The 23243-nt window shown below is 44.1% G+C and overlaps 1 protein-coding gene across 1 annotated transcript; it reads left to right on the forward strand.

Moving 5' to 3' along the window:
* Positions 1-18585: 18585 nt before the first annotated feature.
* Positions 18586-21312, forward strand: LOC147967638 (uncharacterized). The gene is made up of 5 exons (XM_087522496.1): positions 18586-18623; positions 19209-19454; positions 20086-20191; positions 20288-20737; positions 21109-21312. The coding sequence occupies exons 1-5, from the start codon at positions 18586-18588 to the stop codon at positions 21310-21312; spliced, it is 1044 nt and encodes a 347-aa protein (XP_087378622.1).
* The last annotated feature ends 1931 nt before the right edge of the window (positions 21313-23243 follow it).

Below are 23243 nucleotides of genomic sequence, written 5' to 3' on the forward strand. Positions count from 1 at the left end.
TTGCAACCAAGAATCTCTCATTTCACTCATAATGAGATCATAGGTCACTTTGGCGGGTTCAAAAATTCTGACTTCTGCCGGGTGTTCATCAAAGTATGCTCTCGGGACATGTGACATCTCATCATCCCTACTAACAAAAAATTCCATGACCAGCACCTAGTATCTCACATCAGAGTAAATACATTCAATGAGTAAATGGGCAAACATAATTTTGTATGTGCATAGCAATATTGCGGCGTTGTTACCTGCTTTTGTGGAATGTATCCATCATGTGGAGTGACTGGGGATTGTGTCATCTCAAACCTTTTCACCTTGTTATGTGGAATGTATCCTTCATGTGGTGTGACTGGGGACTCTGCCATCACAGGTTTCTTATCCTGCGTATGAAACGTCGACAGTGGGTTTACACACAAGTTTTGAAAGGTCATACCATATCTTGGGTATGCATCGTTGCGAGGTACTTACAAGGGGAGAATTGACGATATGTTGTTGGGGTGGACTGATGTGGCATTGAACGGGTGACTCTATCGCACTGTCTCGAGTGAATGGCGACTGTGCCGTCTCATGATGCTTAGCCTACATACAATCGCCGACATAAGGTTGCCACAAATTGAAGATGTTTGTATCATAGAATACGTAGGTCCTTAATATATAGAATCGGTGCGGGATACTTACAGGGGGAGAATAATTGAAGACATGTTGTCGGGGTGGCCGTGAGATCGCACGGTCTTCTAACATATGTCCTTCCAAGCGGACCTTCTCCAGCATGGCCTTATAATCCATGTCCGACCGCTCCTGTAGCAGCTTACTGTCCATATCCGCACGTGCCTGCAACACATAGGCATCCATCCTGACTCGCTCTGTCTGTATAATACTGTCCACAAGCTTCCGGTCCTTCTGCAACGTTTGATGCATTTCCTTATAGCCAAAGACAAACTTTTTTTCCATGTACTCACAGTCCCGCTTATACTTTTCTTCAATCTCAAGACGCATCTTCGTCATCTTACGGGAAAACTCCTCACGCTCCTCCTTTATCATCCTGTCCACGTATGAACGTTCTTTTTTCAGTTTCTTATCTACCTCAGCGCGATCCTTTTGCACCTTCAAGTCGATCTCCCGACGTGCTTCATGCAAAGACTTGTCGTACTCCGCACGGTTGTTATGCGTCTCTGAGACCATGGTCCCTACAGCAACACATATTGTTGGGGAACGTAGTAATTTCAAAATTTTCCTACGCACACGCAAGACCATGGTGATGCAGAGCAACGAGAGGGGAGAGTGTTGTCTACGTACCCTCATAGACCGCAACGGAAGCGTTGACGCAACGTAGAGGAAGTAGTCGTACGTCTTCCCGATCCGACCGATCCAAGCACCGTTACTCCGGCACCTCCGAGTTCATAGCACATGTACAGCTCGATGACGCTCCCCGGGCTCCGATCCAGCAAAGCTTCGGGGATGAGTTCCGTCAGCACGACGGCGTAGTGACGATGATGATGTTCTACCGACGCAGGGCTTCGCCTAAGCACTACAACGGTATGACCGAGGTGGAATATGGTGGCAGGGGGCACCGCACACGGCTAAGGAACGATCACGTGGATCAACTTGTGTGTCCTAGGGTGCCCCCTGCCCCCGTATATAAAGGAGCAAGGGGGAGGCCGGCCGGCCCTTGTTTGGCGCACCAGGAGGAGTCCTCCTCCTACTAGGAGGGGGAAAGAGGTGGAGAGGGAGAAGGAAAGGGGGGGGGCGCCGCCCCCCCTCCCCTAGTCCAATTCGGACCAGGGAGGAGGAGGCGCGCGGCCCACCTCTGGCAGCCCCTCTCTCTCCACTAAGGCCCATATGGCCCATTACTTCTCCCGGGGGGGTTCCGGTAACCCTCCGGCTCTCCGGTTTTCTCCGAAATCACCCGGAACACTTCCGGTGTCCGAATATAGCCGTCCAATATATCAATCTTTATGTCTCGACCATTTCGAGACTCCTCGTCATGTCCGTGATCACATCCGGGACTCCGAACTAACTTTGGTACATCAAAATGCATAAAGTCATAATAACTGTCATCGTAACGTTAAGCGTGCGGACCCTACGGTTCGAGAACAATGCAGACATGACTGAGACAAATCTCCGGTCAATAACCAATAGCGGGACCTGGATGCCCATATTGGCTCCTACATATTCTACGAAGATCTTTATCGGTCAGACCGCATAACAACATACGTTGTTCCCTTTGTCATCGGTATGTTACTTGCCCGAGATTCGATCGTCGATATCCAATACCTAGTTCAATCTGGTTACCGGCAAGTCTCTTTACTCGTTCCCTAATACATCATCTCGCAACTAACTCATTGGTTGCAATGCTTGCAAGGCTTATGTGATGTGCATTACCGAGTGGGCCCAGAGATACCTCTCCGACAATCGGAGTGACAAATCCTAATCTCGAAATACGCCAACCCAACATCTACCTTTGGAGACACATGTAGAGCACCTTTATAATCACCCATTTACGTTGTGACGTTTGGTTGCACACAAAGTGTTCCTCTGGTAAACGGGAGTTGCATAATCTCATAGTCATAGGAACATGTATAAGTCATGAAGAAAGCAATAGCAACATACTAAACGATCGGGTGCTAAGCTAATGGAATGGGTCATGTCAATCAGATCATTCAACTAATGATGTGATCTCGTTAATCAAATAACAACTCTTTTGTTCATGGTTAGGAAACATAACCATCTTTGATTAACGAGCTAGTCAAGTAGAGGCATACTAGTGACACTCTGTTTGTCTATGTATTCACACATGTATTATGTTTCCGGTTAATACAATTCTAGCATGAATAATAAACATTTATCATGATATAAGGAAATAAATAATAACTTTATTATTGCCTCTAGGGCATATTTCCTTCAGTCTCCCACTTGCACTAGAGTCAATAATCTAGATTACACAGTAATGATTCTAACACCCATGGAGCCTTGGTGCTGATCATGTTTTGCTCGTTGAAGAGGCTTAGTCAACGGGTCTGCAACATTCAGATCCGTATGTATCTTGCAAATCTCTATGTCTCCCACCTGGACTAAATTCCGGATAGAATTGAAGCGTCTCTTGATGTGCTTGGTTCTCTTGTGAAATCTGGATTCCTTTGCCAAGGCAATTGCACCAGTATTGTCACAAAAGATTTTCATTGGACCCGATGCACTAGGTATGACACCTAGATCGGATATGAACTCCTTCATCCAGACTCCTTCGTTTGCTGCTTCCGAAGCAGCTATGTACTCCGCTTCACATGTAGATCCCGCCACAACGCTTTGTTTAGAACTGCACCAACTGACAGCTCCACCGTTTAATGTAAACACGTATCCGGTTTGCGATTTAGAATCGTCCGGATCAGTGTCAAAGCTTGCATCAACGTAACCGTTTACGATGAGCTCTTTGTCACCTCCATATACGAGAAACATATCCTTAGTCCTTTTCAGGTATTTCAGGATGTTCTTGACCGCTGTCCAGTGATCCACTCCTGGATTACTTTGGTACCTCCCTCCTAGACTTATAGCAAGGCACACATCAGGTCTGGTACACAGCATTGCATACATGATAGAGCCTATGGCTGAAGCATAGGGAACATCTTTCATTTTCTCTCTATCTTCTGCAGTGGTCGGGCATTGAGTCTGACTCAACTTCACACCTTGTAACACAGGTAAGAACCCTTTCTTTGCTTGATCCATTTTGAACTTCTTCAAAATCTTGTCAAGGTATGTGCTTTGTGAAAGTCCAATTAAGCGTCTTGATCTATCTCTATAGATCTTTATGCCTAATATGTAAGCAGCTTCACCGAGGTCTTTCATTGAAAAACTCTTATTCAAGTATCCCTTTATGCTATACAGAAATTCTATATCATTTCCAATCAGTAATATGTCATCCACATATAATATCAGAAATGCTACAGAGCTCCCACTCACTTTCTTGTAAATACAGGCTTCTCCGAAAGTCTGTATAAAACCAAATGCTTTGATCACACTATCAAAGCGTTTATTCCAACTCCGAGAGGCTTGCACCAGTCCATAAATGGATCGCTGGAGCTTGCACACTTTGTTAGCTCCCTTTGGATCGACAAAACCTTTCAGTTGCATCATATACAACTCTTCTTCCAGAAATCCATTCAGGAATGCAGTTTTGACATCCATCTGCCAAATTTCATAATCATAAAATGCGGCAATTGCTAACATGATTCGGACAGACTTAAGCATCGCTAAGGGTGAGAAGGTCTCATCGTAGTCAACCCCTTGAACTTGTCGAAAACCTTTTGTGACAAGTCGAGCTTTGTAGACACTAACATTACCATCAGCGTCAGTCTTCTTCTTGAAGATCCATTTATTCTCAATTGCTTGCCGATCATCGGGCAAGTCAACCAAAGTACATACTTTGTTCTCATACATGGATCCCATCTCAGATTTCATGGCTTCAAGCCATTTTGCGGAATCTGGGCTCACCATCGCTTTTTCATAGTTCGTAGGTTCATCATGATCTAGTAGCATGATCTCCAGAACAGGATTACCGTACCACTCTGGCGCGGATCACGCTCTGGTTGATCTATGAGGTTCAGTAGTATCTTGTCCTGAAGTTTCATGATCATTATCATTAGCTTCCTCACTAATTGGTGTAGGTGTTGCAGAAACAGGTTTCTGTGATGTACTACTTTCCAATAAGGGAGCAGGTACAGTTACCTCGTCAAGTTCTACTTTCCTCCCACTCACTTCTTTCGAGAGAAACTCCTTCTCTAGAAAGGATCCATTCTTAGCAACGAATGTCTTGCCTTCGGATCTGTGATAGAAGGTGTACCCAACAGTCTCCTTTGGGTATCCTATGAAGACATATTTCTCCGATTTGGGTTCGAGCTTATCAGGTTGAAATTTTTTCACATAAGCATCGCAGCCCCAAACTTTAAGAAATGACAACTTTGGTTTCTTGCCAAACCATAGTTCATAAGGCGTCGTCTCAACGGATTTCGATGGTGCCCTATTTAACGTGAATGCGGCCGTCTCTAAAGCATAACCCCAAAATGGTAGCGGTAAATCAGTAAGAGACATCATAGATCGCACCATATCTAGTAAAGTACGATTACGACGTTCGGACACACCATTACGCTGTGGTGTTCCGGGTGGCGTGAGTTGCGAAACTATTCCGCATTGTTTCAAATGTACACCAAACTCTAACTCAAATATTCTCCTCCATGATCAGATCGTAGAAACTTTATTTTCTTGTTACGATGATTTTCAACTTCACTCTGAAATTCTTTGAACTTTTCAAATGTTTCAGACTTGTGTTTCATTAAGTAGATATACCCATATCTGCTTAAGTCATCTGTGATGGTGAGAAAATAACGATATCCGCCACGAGCCTCAATATTCATCGGACCACATACATCGGTATGTATGATTTCCAACAAATCTGTTGCTCTCTCCATAGTGCCGGAGAACGGTGTTTTAGTCATCTTGCCCATGAGGCACGGTTCGCAAGTACCAAGTGATTCATAATCAAGTGGTTCCAAAAGTCCATCAGTATGGAGTTTCTTCATGCGCTTTATACCGATATGACCTAAACGGCAGTGCCACAAATAAGTTGCACTGTCATTATCAACTCTGCATCTTTTGGCTTCAACATTATGAATATGTGTGTTACTACTATCGAGATTCATCAAAAATAGACCACTCTTCAAAGGTGCATGACCATAAAAGATATTACTCATATAAATAGAACAACCATTATTCTCTGATTTAAATGAATAACCGTCTCGCATTAAACACGATCCAGATATAATGTTCATGCTCAACGCTGGCACCAAATAACAATTATTTAGGTCTAATATTAATCCCGAAGGTAGATGTAGAGGTAGCGTGCCGACCGCGATCACATCAACTTTGGAACCGTTTCCCACGCGCATCGTCACCTCGTCCATTGCCAGTGTTCGCTTAATCCGTAGTCCCTGTTTCGAGTTGCAAATGTTAGTAACAGGACCAGTATCAAATACCCAGGTGCTACCGCGAGCTCTAGTAAGGTACACATCAATAACATGTATATCACATATACCTTTGTTCACCTTGCCATCCTTCTTATCCGCCAAATACTTGGGGCAGTTCCGCTTTCAGTGACCAGTCTGCTTGCAGTAGAAGCACTCAGTTTCAGGCTTAGGTCCAGACTTGGGTTTCTTCTCCTGAGCAGCAACTTGCTTGCCGTTCTTCTTGAAGTTCCCCTTCTTCTTCCCTTTGCCCTTTTTCTTGAAACTAGTGGTCTTGTTGACCATCAACACTTGATGCTCCTTCTTGATTTCTACCTCCGCCGCTTTCAGCATTGCGAAGAGCTCGGGAATAGACTTATTCATCCCTTGCATATTATAGTTCATCACGAAGCTCTTGTAGCTTGGTGGCAGTGATTGGAGAATTCTGTCAATGACGCAATCATCTGGAAGATTAACTCCCAATTGAATCAAGTGATTATTATACCCAGACATCTTGAGTATATGCTCACTGACAGAACTGTTCTCCTCCATCTTGCAGCTATAGAACTTATTGGAGACTTCATATCTCTCAATCCGGGCATTTGCTTGAAATATTAACTTCAACTCCTGGAACATCTCATATGCTCCATGACGTTCAAAACATCGTTGAAGTCCCGATTCTAAGCCGTAAAGCATGGCACACTGAACTGTCGAGTAGTCATCAGCTTAGCTCTGCCAGACGTTCATAACATCTGGTGTTGCTCCAGCAGCAGGCCTGGCACCCAGCGGTGCTTCCAGGACGTAATTCTTCTGTGCAGCAATCAGGATAATCCTCAAGTTACGGACCCAGTCCGTGTAATTGCTACCATCATCTTTCAACTTTGCTTTCTCAAGGAACGCATTAAAATTCAACGGAACAACCGCACGGGCCATCTATCTACAATCAAACATACATAAGCAAGATACTATCAGGTACTACGTTCATGATAAATTTAAGTTCAATTAATCAAATTACTTAAAGAACTCCCACTTAGATAGACATCCCTCTAATCCTCTAAGTGATCACGTGATCCAAATCAACTAAACCATAACCGATCATCACGTGAGATGGAGTAGTTTTCAGTGGTGAACATCATTATGTTAATCATATCTACTATATGATTCACGCTCGACCTTTCGGTCTCCGTGTTCCGAGGCCATATCTGCATATGCTAGGCTCGTCAAGTTTAACCTAAGTATTCTGCGTGTGCAAAACTGGCTTGCACCCGTTGTAGATGGACGTAGAGCTTATCACACCCGATCATCACGTGGTGTCTGGGCACGACGAACTTTGGCAACGGTGCATACTCAGGGAGAACACTTCTTGATAATTTAGTGAGAGATCATCTTATAATGCTACCGTCAATCAAAGCAAGATAAGATGCATAAAAGATAAACATCACATGCAATCAATATAAGTGATATGATATGGCCATCATCATCTTGTGCCTGTGATCTCCATCTCCGAAGCACCGTCATGATCACCATCGTCACCGACGCGACACCTTGATCTCCATCGTAGCATCGTTGTCGTCTCGCCAATCTTATGCTTCCACGACTATCGCTACCGCTTAGTGATAAAGTAAAGCATTACATCACGATTGCATTGCATACAATAAAGCGACAACCATATGGCTCCTGCCAGTTGCCGATAACTCGGTTACAAAACATGATCATCTCATACAATAAAATTTAGCATCATGTCTTGACCATATCACATCACAACATGCCCTGCAAAAACAAGTTAGACGTCCTCTACTTTGTTGTTGCAAGTTTTACGTGGCTGCTACGGGCTTAAGCAAGAACCAATCTCACCTACGCATCAAAACCACAACGATAGTTTGTCAAGTTGATGCCGTTTTAAACTTCGCAAGGACCGGGCGTAGCCACACTCGGTTAAACTAAAGTTGGAGAGACTGTCGCCCGCAAGCCACCTATGTGCAAAGCACGTCGGGAGAACCGGTCTCGCGTAAGCGTACGCGTAATGTCGGTCCGGGTCGCCTCGTCCAACAATACCGCCGAACCAAAGTATGACATGCTGGTAGGCAGTATGACTTATATCGCCCACAACTCACTTGTGTTCTACTCGTGCATATAACATCAACATATAAAACCTAGGCTCGGATGCCACTGTTGGGGAACGTAGTAATTTCAAAATTTTCCTACGCACACGCAAGATCATGGTGATGCATAGCAACGAGAGGGGAGAGTGTTGTCTACGTACCCTCGTAGACCGCAACGGAAGCGTTGACGCAACATAGAGGAAGTAGTCGTACGTCTTCCCGATCCGACCGATCCAAGCACCGTTACTCCGGCACCTCCGAGTTCTTAGCACACGTACAGCTCGATGACGCTCGCCGGGCTCCGATCCAGCAAAGCTTCGGGGATGAGTTCCGTCAACACGACGGCGTGGTGACGATGATGATGTTCTACCGACGCAGGGCTTCGCCTAAGCACTACAACGGTATGACCGAGGTGGAATATGGTGGCAGGGGGCACCGCACACGGCTAAGGAACGATCACGTGGATCAACTTGTGTGTCCTAGGGTGCCCCCTGCCCCCGTATATAAAGGAGCAAGGGGGAGGCCGGCCGGTCCTTGTTTGGCGCGCCAGGAGGAGTCCTCCTCCTAGTAGGAGTAGGACTCCTACTAGGAGGGGGAAAGAGGTGGAGAGGGAGAAGGAAAGGGGGGGCGCCGCCCCCCTCCCCTAGTCCAATTCGGACTAGGGAGGAGGAGGCACACGACCCACCTCTAGCAGCCCCTCTCTCTCTCCACTAAGGCCCATATGGCCCATTACTTCTCCCGGGGGGGTTCCGGTAACCCTCCGGCTCTCCGGTTTTCTCCGAAATCACCCGGAACACTTCCGGTGTCCGAATATAGCCGTCCAATATATCAATATTTATGTCTCGACCATTTCGAGACTCCTCGTCATGTTCGTGATCACATCCGGGACTCCGAACTAACTTCGGTACATCAAAATGCATAAACTCATAATAACTGTCATCGTAACGTTAAGCGTGCGGACCCTACTGTTCGAGAACAATGCAGACATGACTGAGACAAATCTCCGGTCAATAACCAATAGCGGGACCTGGATGCCCATATTGGCTCCTACATATTCTACGAAGATCTTTATCGGTCAGACCGCATAACAACATACGTTGTTCCCTTTGTCATCGGTATGTTACTTGCCCGAGATACGATCGTCGGTATCCAAAATACCTAGTTCAATCTCGTTACCGGCAAGTCTCTTTACTCGTTCCGTAATACATCATCTCACAACTAACTCATTGGTTGCAATGCTTGCAAGGCTTATGTGATGTGCATTACCGAGTGGGCCCAGAGATACCTCTCCGACAATCGGAGTGACAAATCCTAATCTCGAAATACGCCAACCCAACATCTACCTTTGGAGACACCTGTAGAGCACCTTTATAATCACCCATTTACGTTGTGACGTTTGGTTGCACACAAAGTGTTCCTCTGGCAAACGGGAGATGCATAATCTCATAGTCATAGGAACATGTATAAGTCATGAAGAAAGCAATAGCAACATACTAAACGATCGGGTGCTAAGCTAATGGAATGGGTCATGTCAATCAGATCATTCAACTAATGATGTGATCTCGTTAATCAAATAACAACTCTTTTGTTCATGGTTAGGAAACATAACCATCTTTGATTAACGAGCTAGTCAAGTAGAGGCATACTAGTGACACTCTGTTTGTCTATGTATTCACACATGTATTATGTTTCTGGTTAATACAATTCTAGCAGGAATAATAAACATTTATCATGATATAAGGAAATAAATAATAACTTTATTATTGCCTCTAGGGCATATTTCCTTCACATATACCCATAGTATGAAAACTGTATCTACAACCTCATCCAACTAATTCGAAACAATACGACCGTGAAAAAATATTCATAATCAGTTCGTACGATCAACTACTACAAACTATCAATCAAAAAGATCTTGCATGACATCATGTACTCGAATTACACCAGAACTACTCAATTATGGCAAAAGCTGGATTTTCTAATCTCTTCGGAAATTACTTCTTGGTCGAATCAATGGAAAAAATAATCAGCACTGCAATCGAAGATGAGAGGAGCCGTGGAGGAGACCTTTTTAATCCGGCGTCGGCGTGGTCGCTTGAGAAGCGATGGCGCGATCCCGGTGATGGCTATGTGAGGAGAAACAAGGTAGATGGGGGTGGTTAGGATAGGGTAGATATGCGGTAGAATGGGAAGGTATATATCCATGATTGTAGGGTTAATTAGTTATTTTGAAGTAATGCGCTTCGATGCAAGTTTTTTTTAACGAGCGCGGTCTTTTCGGGGCTTCCAAAACATGTGCACTGACCGCGGGTCGAACCACATATCACACAAGCCCGAGCCATCGCCGTGCCCGTGCCAACCCGCGGCCCACCATTCTAACTTATTGTTCTCTAAAAAAGGAAGAGCAATAAATTCATTCCAAGAATTTCCAGAAATAATTGTCAACCCATTTTCGTTGGTAATTACGAGATATGTTTGGCGCAATTAGTGGCTAACTGGGTTTTGTTTTTGAGGAATAGTGGCAACTTGGTTTGATACATGCCAAATGTTACGTTCAGATTAGTTGCATTATTTCGTTCATTTTTTACCAAAAAAATCTATACAAAGTGTTAATTGGACAATGTGAACAATGTGGCACGAAGGTTGTCGGCCCAGCCAGTGGATGGAACGGATGGTACATGTACACGCAAGTACGATCTCTGACACGCGCATTTCGGGTCCCTGTACATGTACATGTAAACCAACCCGACATCGATCCGGTTCAGTGGATGCATGCATGCTCTATGTGGCACGAAGTATGTCGGCCGAGCCAGTCGACGGACCAGATCGATGCTACAGGAGGGAATCCATTGTAGACCAACGCTCTATCAATGTCCGGTGTGTGTGCTACGTCCACCGTAAGACAAACATAGTTCCGTCAACCCTAAAACCCTTAAACCCTAAACCCTGATAACCCTAAACCCCCCCCCACTAAACCGTAAAAGCATTCAAATTTTTGCCCCACATGGAAACCATTATGCATGCATTCTCTATGGGGTCATGGGATGCCATGAAAAAAGTTTGGGATTACACGCAAGTACAATCTCTGACACGCGCATTTCCGGCCTAGCATGTCAACACCCCGAAAGCACTAGCTGGTTTCCTCACCTGTATGAAACCAACCCAACATTGATCCGGTCTAGTGGATGGATGCATGCTCTATGTGGCACGAAGTTTGTCGGCCGAGCCATTCAACGGACCGGATCGATGCTACCGGAGGGAATCCATTGTAGACCAACGCTCCACCAATGTCTGGTGTGTGTGCTACGTCCACCGTAAGACATACATAGTTCCGTCAACCCTAAAACCCTTAAACCCTAAACCCTGATAACCCTAACCCCCCCCCCCACCAAACCGTAAAAACATTCAAATTTTTGCCCCACATGGAAACCATTATGCATGCATTCTCTATGGGGTCATGGGATGCCATGAAAAAAGTTTGGGATTATACACGCAAGTACGATCTCTGACACGCGCATTTCCGGCCTAGCATGTCAACATCCCGAAAGCACTAGTTGGTTTCCTCACCTGTATGAAACCAACCCAACATTGATCCGGTCTAGTGGATGGATGCATGCTCTATGTGGCACGAAGTTTGTCGGCCGAGCCATTCAACGGACCGGACCGATGCTACCGGAGGGAATCCATTGTAGACCAACGCTCCACCAATGTCCGGTGTGTGTGCTACGTCCACCGTAAGACAAACATAGTTCCGTCAAGCCTAAAACCCTTAAACCCTAAACCCTGATAACCCTAACCCCCCCCACTAAACCGTAAAAACATTCAAAATTTTGCCCCACATGGAAATCATTATGCATGCATTCTCTATGTGGTCATGGGATGCCATTAAGAAAGTCGGGGATCATTAGTACATATACATGCAAGTACGATCTCTGACACGCGCATTTCCGGGCTTGCATGTAAACACTCAACCCTAAACCCTGATAACCCTAACCCCTGATAACCGTAAACACTGAACCCCTAAATCCCTAAACCCTAATAACACTATACCCCTAAACCCTAATAACCCTAAACCCCTAAACCCTAAACCCCTAAACCCTAAACCCCTAAACCCCTAAACGAGTTGACAAGATTTTCTTATTTCTTTATATCATTTATCCAAATCTCACATAACTCACGCGGCCCACCCCTCCCTAAATCCCACGATTACAGCTCCGCATTCTAACCACCCAGGCCGTCCGCACCTCCCACGACCACTGCAAGATCAGATCGGAGACGCCGGTTGCCCACGGAATACAGGAGTCGGCGGCCACCACTCGCCGCCCACCGCCAAGGTGATCTGAGGGCTCGGACGTCAGTGTTCTTCTCGCCGCCTCCTCCTCGCGTGAACGTGCCGTTTTTCCTTTGCGCCGTCGACCGCGCTATACCGGCACTTATAGTTTCCAAAGCACTAACCGCCGCCATCTACTCGGTGGCACCGTCTCCGAGTTAAGGTATTAGCTGATCGTAACTCTTTATAATCGTTGTCCGCCACTGCTTTAGTTGTTTAACCCTCATAGGTTTTGCACCCAAATAGGTTCTGTGCTTAAACCCATAAGTGGATCATATGTTAAATGAGCCAGTTAATTTTTTTAAAATTAATTGTATGCTAATTTTGTTATACATTTTCCAATTTTGTTTAGATTAATTGAGCCGGATTTTATCATTGCATACGAGGCAGCAATGTCAGTTTCAGATACAAACCTTCATAATGGAGAAAAGCCCATCTCCGAAACTACCGATGCGGTAAGTAATTGACTGTTTGTGTACAATCGTTTCGTACACATAATTCATGTGTACTAAGTATAATTTAATGGAATGTAACAGGAACTCGCCGAAAAGCATGGTCATATGAAGTTAGTATGCTCACAGACAAGGTTCGGAAAAACCATGAAACTGTTGTCACAAGACCACAAAAAGTACATCATATCAGAAACCAGTCTTGGCGGTCTAACCCAGATGCATGAAGTGACTCTACGGCGCATAATGTTGGTTAGACTAGCCAAGAGCATAGATATGGACACGAAATCCATTACCATCGGAAGAAAGAGGACGTGCAAGGTATATTTGGCATTCCGATAGAAGGGGGGGATATAGAGCCACATCTGGAAATGCAAACCGACACATAATTGTTTACCGCCTATGCAAACAATGGGCAAATTTTGATTTCTGACCTTGAAACGGCGATCCGAGCTTCCAAAGCCCCAGACGGCGATTTCCTGAGGCGGTTCATTCTGTACGCAATTGGTACTTTTCTAGCACCAACAGCACAACATTATGTGGACTCGAAATTTCTCAACCTCGTTACAGATCTTCAAAACCTTCGGAAATTTAACTGGGGATGTTTCACACTTAATCACTTCTTCAAGTCCGTTCACAAGTTTAGAAATCGAGATCATGTAAATCTACAAGGAAATCTAACTCTGCTCCAGGTTAGTGCTAGATCACTACTTAATGTCCTTTAATTATTGTTCTGTTGCATATCTGTATGGTGATGAAATAATTTAATGTGTAGTATTGGTATTGGGAGCACGTGCGTAGTGGCCGTTTAATGTATGCTTCTAGACCCCCTCCATTGATCGCACGATGGGACGAAATGATGGCTACTTTAAGAAGCGATGCTTACGAGAAAGGAGGTCTTCATAACGGGCTGGTACCTATCTACAATTGAACTTTCTATATCCGATTTTTTATTTGGTACTAATGGTTCATTATATTTTATAAAAATAGGCTGTCATGGAAATTTGTGCTCCTCAACGACCGTCCGAGAATTCTAATAATTTTCCAAGAAAAAAAGATGAACATGTGCATCAACATGATTCGTATCGAGCACCATCACAAGGACAGCAATTTAGTAGCTAGCAAGTATGTACTCCAAAGACTATTTGTTTTTGCAATATCACAAATAGGTGTCATGGAACCTCATTCATTTAGCTATTGTTATCAACGGGGTTTTATTTTGTTTACACAGATTGAAATGGTAGTTGAAGTCATGAATGCACGCATTGCTGATCATGAAAAGAAGGTAGGCAGGAAGTTAATGGAAATTGAGCACAGATTTGATGTCAAATACCAGACTCTAGGTGAAGACTTGATCGACATGAAGACTAAAACTGGCACTAATCCTAGGTTGTCGAAGGCCGAGGACGAAATTAAGGACTTAAGGAGGGAACTCCATGTATGTCATACTGTGCATTTTGTATTTTTTATGAATATGCTCCTTCATGTTCATTATTGTTTGCATTGTTACAGGAATTAAAATACGAATTTACAAGCAACCGACAATCAGTGTCACAGAAAGTAGGCGTGCTGGTGATCAATATGGCCCAACACGTTAATATCTAAAAGTAACAAACTAATGATGAACTACCTTTGTTCATTGTAGGATCAAGTCAATGTGTGCAATTCATCCCTGACAGGAACTCCTAGGGCTAGCCAATTCACGACAGGGACTTCGAGTACACCAAGTGCAAGACATGTGACGGAAAACAATGAGGAACCACAATTAACTCCGATGAAGCCTGTCTTTGGTAATGATTACAAGTTCACGGATGAGGACATAGAGACAGCCGTTTACATCCATGGAACATACGACCCTGTTGAAATAGCTAGAATCGGAGACATTACCCTCACAGCAGAAAATCTGAAGCGAAATTTGGACGACAAATACATTTATGGTGATATAAGCCCATTATACTCTATTCTACATCATTATTGCAACAACTGTCTTATTATTGTATGATTGAAAATTTGGCAGGTTATTATGGCATATGCTAGCATTAGCCAAATTAAGAATGATACTACCTCAATCATATCCCGTCAAGAAACCGAAAAGCTGTTACAAATGAAGGGGGTGGTTCCTGTTGGACGTGCAGCCTCATGGTTAGCTCGTGTAGCAGGAAAATTTGTAGGGCGCCGAAAGGTACACGTTTTCCACACTTTCATAGTTTACGTACACACTGTACACGACAAATTTCGGTTCTCAACCCAACCCAAATTCTACTGCAGGTGCATGTCCCACTGAATGTACACCAAAACCATTGGATGCTAATGATGTTTAATTTTGACAAAAAAGAAATTCAGACTCTGAACTCCATGAATTATCATTGCGACAAGACCAAGGAAGATTCTTTTGTAAGTGTTCTCTTGCTGCCTCTTTTGATCTGCATGGAACATGAGTTCCCAAAGTACTGTAACCCTATGTATAACTCGTCATACCCTAGGTGGACTCGATTCAGTTCTGCATTGATGAAGCTGTCAAGAAAGGGTTGATATCACCAGCTAAGAACATCAATTTTGCCGAATGGACCAAAAAACGCTATGAGAACATACCACAATAGACCGATGGGTACGCATGGCCTCATAAATTATTATTTGCGTACACGAATAAGATTACTGATCTTTAACTAAACATCGCAGGACTTCCTGTGCGGTTTGGACACTGCAGTACATGTTGTCATGGAACGGGGATGAAATGACCGATACTTTGAAACAGGTAATTGAATGCCTAATTTAAATTTATACTTTGTTTAGCTTGAAAGCTATGCTGGCGTCAGTGTCGGTTATCCAATATAGGCAAGGATAGATATATTCAGGTGAAAAATATGTACAGCCTTACTACATTCAAATTGCAATGCGCTTCGTCTCGAATCATATAAGTTCCCCATAACGGTTAGCGCTACATCAAGAATATATCATTTATTTCACAAGTCTCATGATTAGAACTAATGCAGCACTCTCTCTTATATAGAAGGAGGTGTACGATGCCCAGCAAGCAGTTCTACCTGATGCTTCAGAAGAGGACGTACAATTAGTCAACAATCCTGATGGTTCCAACGAACCTGACACATCCAACTCCCAGAAGGATACCGGTGCACCCAACTCCCCCAAAAATGGTGCACCCAACTCCCCCAAAAGGAAGAGAGCACGTGGACGCCCGAGAAAGCTAGTCGATCCCGAGGAAGCAGTAAAAACAAAGAGTCTTAAAGAACTGAAACTTAAATTTGACAGTAAGACCATAGCCAACCAAATGTCTTCGTTACCATCACGGTCACGAAGAGAGCATAAACCAACACCAGCTTTATTGAGCCCATTCAAACACAAATAGGTAGCATCAATTGATCATTAATTGATACATGCTCATGCTCATGCTCTACTTTTAGCATCATTTGATACACGTTTTGTTTTTCTTATCAGAAAGTGAAAATAGGTACTTTTGGCAATCATGAGCATCCTCTATTTATTGCAATATCTAATGCATTGATACATTCTCATGCTCATGCTCTACTTTTAGCATCATTTGATACACGTTGAGTTCTTATCAGAAAGTGGAAATAGGTACTTTCGGCAATCATGAGCATCCTCTACTTATTGCAATATCTAATGCATCAACAGTACAAAGCTTGATTTGGCAATAGGTGGAATCGGCAATCATTTGCATGCTTTAATTTTGTCAAAAATCAATGCATAGTTCAGTTGTAACTGCTCATAGATATGGCAGGAACATGCTGAGTTATACACTAAACATAGTCATGCCAAGCTATAACTACCATAGTCATATTATTAGAGTTCCTAGCATGCATCACCGTACGGCAGAATAACACAACAACCATAACATAGACCACCGTACGATACTTGAGTTGCTAAGGCCTTGTACAATGCAAGGTGGTTAGGGGAGTTGCTTATAGAAATAAACCAGGTTTTTCTTAAGCACAGGTGCTTATTTGTACAGGGTAGACGCATAACTAGGCGTCTCTCCTGTAGAAATAGGCACCGGTGCTTCAGAAAAACCCTGTTTATTTTTCTAAGCACCACCCTAAGCATCTAGCATTGTACAAGGCTTAAACATGCATCACCAAAATAGTATTAACAACTAGGAACAGTAAACCAGAGTAGCAGCAAACTCTTAACATAAACAGCAGATCAACCACCGCTCAGCATAGGTCCAGACACACCATAGGACATCAGATTTAGACTCGAACAACAAAGAAACATAGATAACATAAGAGGACACGGCGGTCCTGGGGCAGCAGCAGCACTCTGGCAGCACATCACTTCTCTCCCTTCTTCAATGCATGTTGTAGGGCTCATTAACTTTGACAATCTCAAGGAAGCGTGCGTCGGCAGCATGTTTAGCCAGAGTACTGGCACTACGATTCTTGCCATGTCCATTGCCAGTGCTGAAGGCATGCTGGATCATGCCATCTATGCCGCCACCGATCACCTTGCAACAGAAAGGGCACCCAATCTTGCCAAAGAAACGGTACTTGATCTTCCCAGCAATCAGATGCCTCAGGGTGTACCAGCTCTTGCTGTGCCTGCTGTCCATGTTGTAGTCCACGTCGTCGTCATCCTCCTGTGGATTAGTGAATTAGTACACATAGAACACTCAGCTAATCTATTATGGTACATTGACTTTAATTACAATGTTTTAAAAGTACACATGTGTAACATGGCAACTATCTATTTGCTAGAAATAAGGCGTATGTGCACATACATAATTGAGCCAAATAAATTGACATGCATCAATATGGACGGTGGAATAGTTTCATTTATAGATTAGTGCACAAGTTGTACATAATTAACACATGAAAGACTACATGAAGTGGCTTGGTTTAATGATATTTGATACTTGTTACAGGTGTAATTCTTATTGGAATCGGAAAAATGGCTTCATTGTACTCCTCCATGTTTCACACAAGGGGGTTTGTTCTATCTACTGGAATGAAGAAACCATTATTCTTTCTGACAGCGGCAATACTGCTTCTCCAACATTGTTAGACAGTGATAACTTTCAGAAGGAAATTGATAAAGGAGCTATGGGGTGTCTCACTGCTCATATTGATGAGAGATGTGGATGTGATCATCTAGATAACATACTGTGGAAAATTGGCTAGATGAAATGTTTTGATTTTTTGGTATCCAGTGGATATGTAATGTCAGCCCATAATTATTAAGGGAGCGATCACTTCCTTTGCAAAATGGAAATCTGTATAGAATTTGCAAATGGATCATCTATGAACATGTGTGCAAACTAATCATCTATAAACATGTGCGCAAATTAATTCATCTACATAAACTAAAATGAATCAGGAACTGCAACATTTTGTCACTGTCCTGGGGAAGCCAATGAAGAATCCTGCCATATATCCATTGTTTAACCCACTTTTTTCATTAATGTATCCCTTCCATGAACATTTTCTTGTATTTGGGTTCATTACCCCACTTCTTTCATTAATGTATCCCTTGTGAAACTTATGCTCATCTAGTTAACAAGACTAACCCCAATGCCATGAAAAAAACCCAGAGTATCTGCTGGAATCAGAATGTGAATCAGATTTAAAAATCCACATCCAACATGAAGATCTATGCTAGATCCCTACAATCCTACATACGTACAACTAGCACGCCCAAGTGAAATTGATGCTCATCTAGTTAACAAGAAAAACCCCAATGTCATGAAAAAAACAGAGCAAAAAACAGAGTACTACCTCAGATAGCTCGTCGATGGCATCCTCGTCGAAGTCGCTGCCCTTCCTGCTATCTAAGTCAAACTCCTTTATGGCGTTCTCCTCCATGAGCTCTTCGATTTCGTCATGCACCTTGCGCTTACGCCTTCTCATCTCCTCCTCCTCCAGATCTTCCCCGACCTTGTGCTCGCCGACGGGTGCCTCGACGGCTGCGATGGCAGTGGGAGCAGGCACAACGGTCGCTGCACCGCCAGCTTCCGCCGCTACGGCAGACTCAGCCGCTCCACCCACGGCTGCAGCCACAGCAGCAGACTACTCTGCTCCGATGGTTGCCTCCGGCTCGTCCGCCGCATCTTCACGCCCGCGCTTCATCATCGGTCGAAGACAGGAGGAGGGAGCCGTAGGAAGGGAGGAGGGTGGTGACGAAGGAGGAGAGGGTGGTAAGGTGGTGAGGAAGGAAGAGAGGGTGGTTAGGTTCGGGAGAGGACGAGGGTTTTCTACCCGATTTGGGGAAGAAAGGCACTGCTCCTGCCTCTTGGAGTTACCGAGAAGCCGCGGGTGCCGATTTGACTTGACACACCCACCCGGCCGTCCTGATTCCACGTGGGGACGTGGCGGTCGTGCACGCGGTCGTGCACCTCCTGCGGTTTGCCATCAATTGCTATCGGTCACACAAGTGGGTCCCCTTGTCATCCACACAACCGAGCCACCACATGTACCACATTTTTCTTTCTCCCCGTCTCGACCACTCCACATCTTTCTTTCTCCCCTTCTCGACCAGCACCGCCGCCTCCGCCGCTATCTCCCGACGACCCCTCTCTTCGCTGCCGGTGTGCGGCCGCCGCCAACTACGGCAAGTACGTGAGATCTCCCCTCTTCTTCCCTTCCCCAAACGCGTCTCCCTACGGAGGCGGATCTGAGCCGATTGGTTTGGACTGAAACTTAGTTTTTTGATTGGATCTTGTTTTGGTTTATATGGTTTGAGACCAAATCAATCAATTAGTTTGAGCCGCCACTACCACCTACTACTGCTTCAAATCCAAGAGCCGTTGTTGCCGGCCGGAGCTCGTCGGCTCTCTCGAGCTTTGACGCCATGTCTGATCTAGATTCATGACGTGCCCTCGCATATGGCTTTGTCCATGGTTTGAACCTTTGGATTCAATTCAAAAGTTGAAAACGGTTTGGACTGGGTTGGATGACGCGCATGTATAGTTCGGTTTGGTCTAGATTCTAAATGAAAATATCTTGATTGGTTTGGTTTTGATGTGTGCCGTGGATTGGACTGGTTTTAGTTTCGGTGCCGAACTATTCCCAGGTTTAGATGAGACGGGCATTGCCATTGTCATTGGCATTGCTTTATTACGTAGATGATAGAAAATAGATTGATTGGCCATTGCCAGTATAGGTTATCACTATGATTTATTATATGTATGATCTTTGTATTGTACTATGTACAATTCAACTTAGAGTTCAACATGTTTTGTGTAGAATGGAGGAAGCACAATGTGGACGCTGCAACTCACAGTGCCGGACCAGCCTTTCTACTGCCACGTTGTTCGGCATCTACTTCCAGCCTTCTTTTGTTGTTGCAGCGGTAATAATTTATATGAACCTTCTGACAGTATATTCTTTTTTTTTTTGCTATTTCCACTAATGTATTGTGTCTGCTATTTGTTTTTATCTTACACAGATCGTACCATGCAATGTGAGATTGGCATTCAATGAGCTCGTCGCAGACACCATGACCTTCGACGCTCTTGGGGGCCCATACACTATGCAGATCGAGAAGGGGCGAAAGATAACCCAGATAGGAGGAGATGATTGGGATCGTTTCATCGCTCGCATGCGTCTTAGTGGGGGTGAATTGATCAGCTTCTCCTTCAGAAGAGATAGGCCCAGGATTTCTGTTATCTATCTAAATTTGATTCCGGATAGTGAGGATGAAGTTCATGAGGAGGAAGATGGTGCTGATTCAGATGATGATGAGAACCCACTTGTTGAATACCTGTATGCCCAAGGACTCAGACTGGGCGACGAGGAAATCGGCAACCTCTGGGACATGCTTCCGCTACGTGAAGACTGCCTAGGGAAGCCATTCGTGACCCGCCTCACAAGGACGAATGTTAAACGGCATATCATGGTATGTTACTTAGTGTGGTAATTACATGATATGCATGCTTAGTTAGTGTAGTAGTTCATATGATATGCATGTTGTAGTACTGTGATGAGAGGCCTAGTTTAGAATTCATTTAGTGAAGAATTTTATGACATGCATGTAGTGTAGTAATATGCGATGATATGCTTAGTGTACGCAGTAATCTAATGATATGCCTAATTACTGTAGTAATTTGATGCTTGGCGTATAGTGTAGTGATGTGATGATATATATGCTCAGTGTTGAATCCAATGATATATGTGTCTTGAAGTGTATGCTTTGTTGATAATTGCACGTGACATGATCATATATCATGTCAACTATTTTCAGAAATTACCTAAGAGGTTACTTGATAGATGTGGCATCGACCCGGGCGAAGAAGGCATGGCTGCTGGACTATGCCTTACCAGAACAGGCTCCATCACCATCTGTGCCTATGCAGTGGACACGGACGGTCGCACTGTCTTGAGCAGGGCAGGGTGGAAGAGGTTCCTTCGTGCCAAGAATCTTCGGGTAGGACAGGCCATCCTACTCACTGTTGCGAACACCCATCGCCATGACTTGAGGATGATGATCACCATCCACCTCATTTAGAACTGGGGTGGGACATGTATCAATGTGAAATGAACTTGTTATGTTAGCTCTTGTTTGCGAGTACTTGTCGTGTATTACCGTACCTATATCTACTCATATCTTGGTACTATTGCTTGTGATGGATTGCAACTTTTTTTAACGGGTAACTAATGCTCTATTAGCTATGATTATTCCACTGTGTGATGTTTTATATGTTGTAGTGTGACATGGTAACTGTTATATATGGTAGAGGCTGGTCTCTAAGACCTTGTACAAAGCAAGGTGCTTAGGGATGTGCTTCCACTGTGTGATGTTTTGTACGTGCCAGGTTGTAGTATGAAATGCTCACTGTTCTATATGGTAGTGGCTGGTCTCTAATTGGACCGACATGTTGAACTATAGTATCAATGGTAGAGGCGTTTCGTTGTGCGCCACATCCAACAGTTCACATAATTAAATCCAAAGATTAAGGTATGAAACCATTGGTCCTACATAGCAACATTTCGTTCCAAAAATTAAGGTACTTCTACATTCAAACTAACTAATACTACAAATTCGAAGGAACTACTTAATACATTAACAGCACATAGGGAAGTAGCCCTGGTCCAACGGCTTGAGAAATGATGAACAAAAACTGAAAGAAGAAGGATCAGCCAGTAGAAGCACCATCAGCCTCACAGCCTCACAACTTCAGCCAGCCTGGTGAACTCCAGGTTTTTTCCTGCAAAACACACATGTGATGTAGGAGGCAAGAAAATAAATATGACAGGGGTCTTGTCATGGCATCTAATCGCACGGAATGCTAGTACAAATGATGGAGAACAAAACATCCAACATGAGCAAATTCATAGGAGTTCTAGATCCATGGATACCATCAAGAAAAAATGCTCAGTTTTAATTCAGACACAAGACTTGGTGAAAACATGCATATTCATATCAGCAACATTGATATGGCATCTTTGCAAGCTTGGGTCAGTGACTTGTCTTGTGTTTCATGGCATGACAATAATTTTAACAATAAATAGACATGAAATTGACCCAAACTCATGTACAAAGTTATGCCATATGATGCATGGATTAATTCACACATAAATGACAAAATGCCAACTTTGTATAGAATTTGCAGTACTGAAATATTTCAGTGTGTACTGAAACTGCAGTAGTGAAATAATTCAGTGTGCATCGGTGTATACTGAAATTGTAGTAACGAAATATTTCAGTGCCTACCGGTGTGTACCGAAATATTTCAGTGTCTACCACTACAACATTACAAATTTTGCCTAGGGCAGTACCGAAATATTTGAGTGCCTACCGGTGTGTACCGAAATATTTCAGTGTCCACCACTACAACATTACAAATTTTGCCTAGGGCAGTTCCGAAATATTTCAGTGCCTACCGGTGTGTACCGAAATATTTCAGTGTCTACCACTAGAACATTACTAATCTTTCCTAAGGTTCATATGATGCCTAGGGTTCACATACATCATAATCCATCCTCCAAATCCATGTACTCAAATATTCATGCAATTCATTGAGATTAAAATGCCATCTAGCATTCCCTCTCTGAGCTATTACGGTCAGTATCACCACGATGTAAGCACGAGCAGTAGGAAGATGAGGAGTGGGGAAGCTTACTCTAAACATAGCTACCGCCGCCGTTCAGACGAGGAGAGCGGCGAGGGAAGCGTGGAGAACGGTGGGGAAGCGAGGTCGCGACCACTGTCCTCCTCATCTTGCGCTTCGGAGTCTCCGGTGACTCGGTTGGAGGCTGCACAATCTGCAACGGCACCTCGTGCACGGTGGGTTCCTGATCCAGTGGATGCTCTACCCTGGATCTGAACGCCCACCACCTGCGCCTGGTCCACTCGCTGGACGAATTGGCCTGCTCCATCGCCCAGAGGAGGATCTTGATCTTGT

Source organism: Triticum urartu, chromosome 5A (genome assembly GCF_056163025.1).
Source record: "Triticum urartu cultivar PI428250 chromosome 5A, HENAU_Tu73, whole genome shotgun sequence".
Lineage (NCBI taxonomy): Eukaryota > Viridiplantae > Streptophyta > Magnoliopsida > Poales > Poaceae > Triticum > Triticum urartu.

What these genes read in the sequence shown, in the direction of transcription:
- LOC147967638 (XM_087522496.1), top strand. Translation starts at nt 18,586, where the DNA reads ATGAAAAAAACAGAGCAAAAAACAGAGTACTACCTCAG. An exon ending in AAAACAGAGTACTACCTCAG is followed by an intron (nt 18,624 to 19,208) that starts ATAGCTCGTCGA and finishes CCACGTGGGGAC; the next exon opens with GTGGCGGTCGTGCACGCGGT. An exon ending in CTTCTTTTGTTGTTGCAGCG is followed by an intron (nt 20,192 to 20,287) that starts GTAATAATTTAT and finishes TATCTTACACAG; the next exon opens with ATCGTACCATGCAATGTGAG.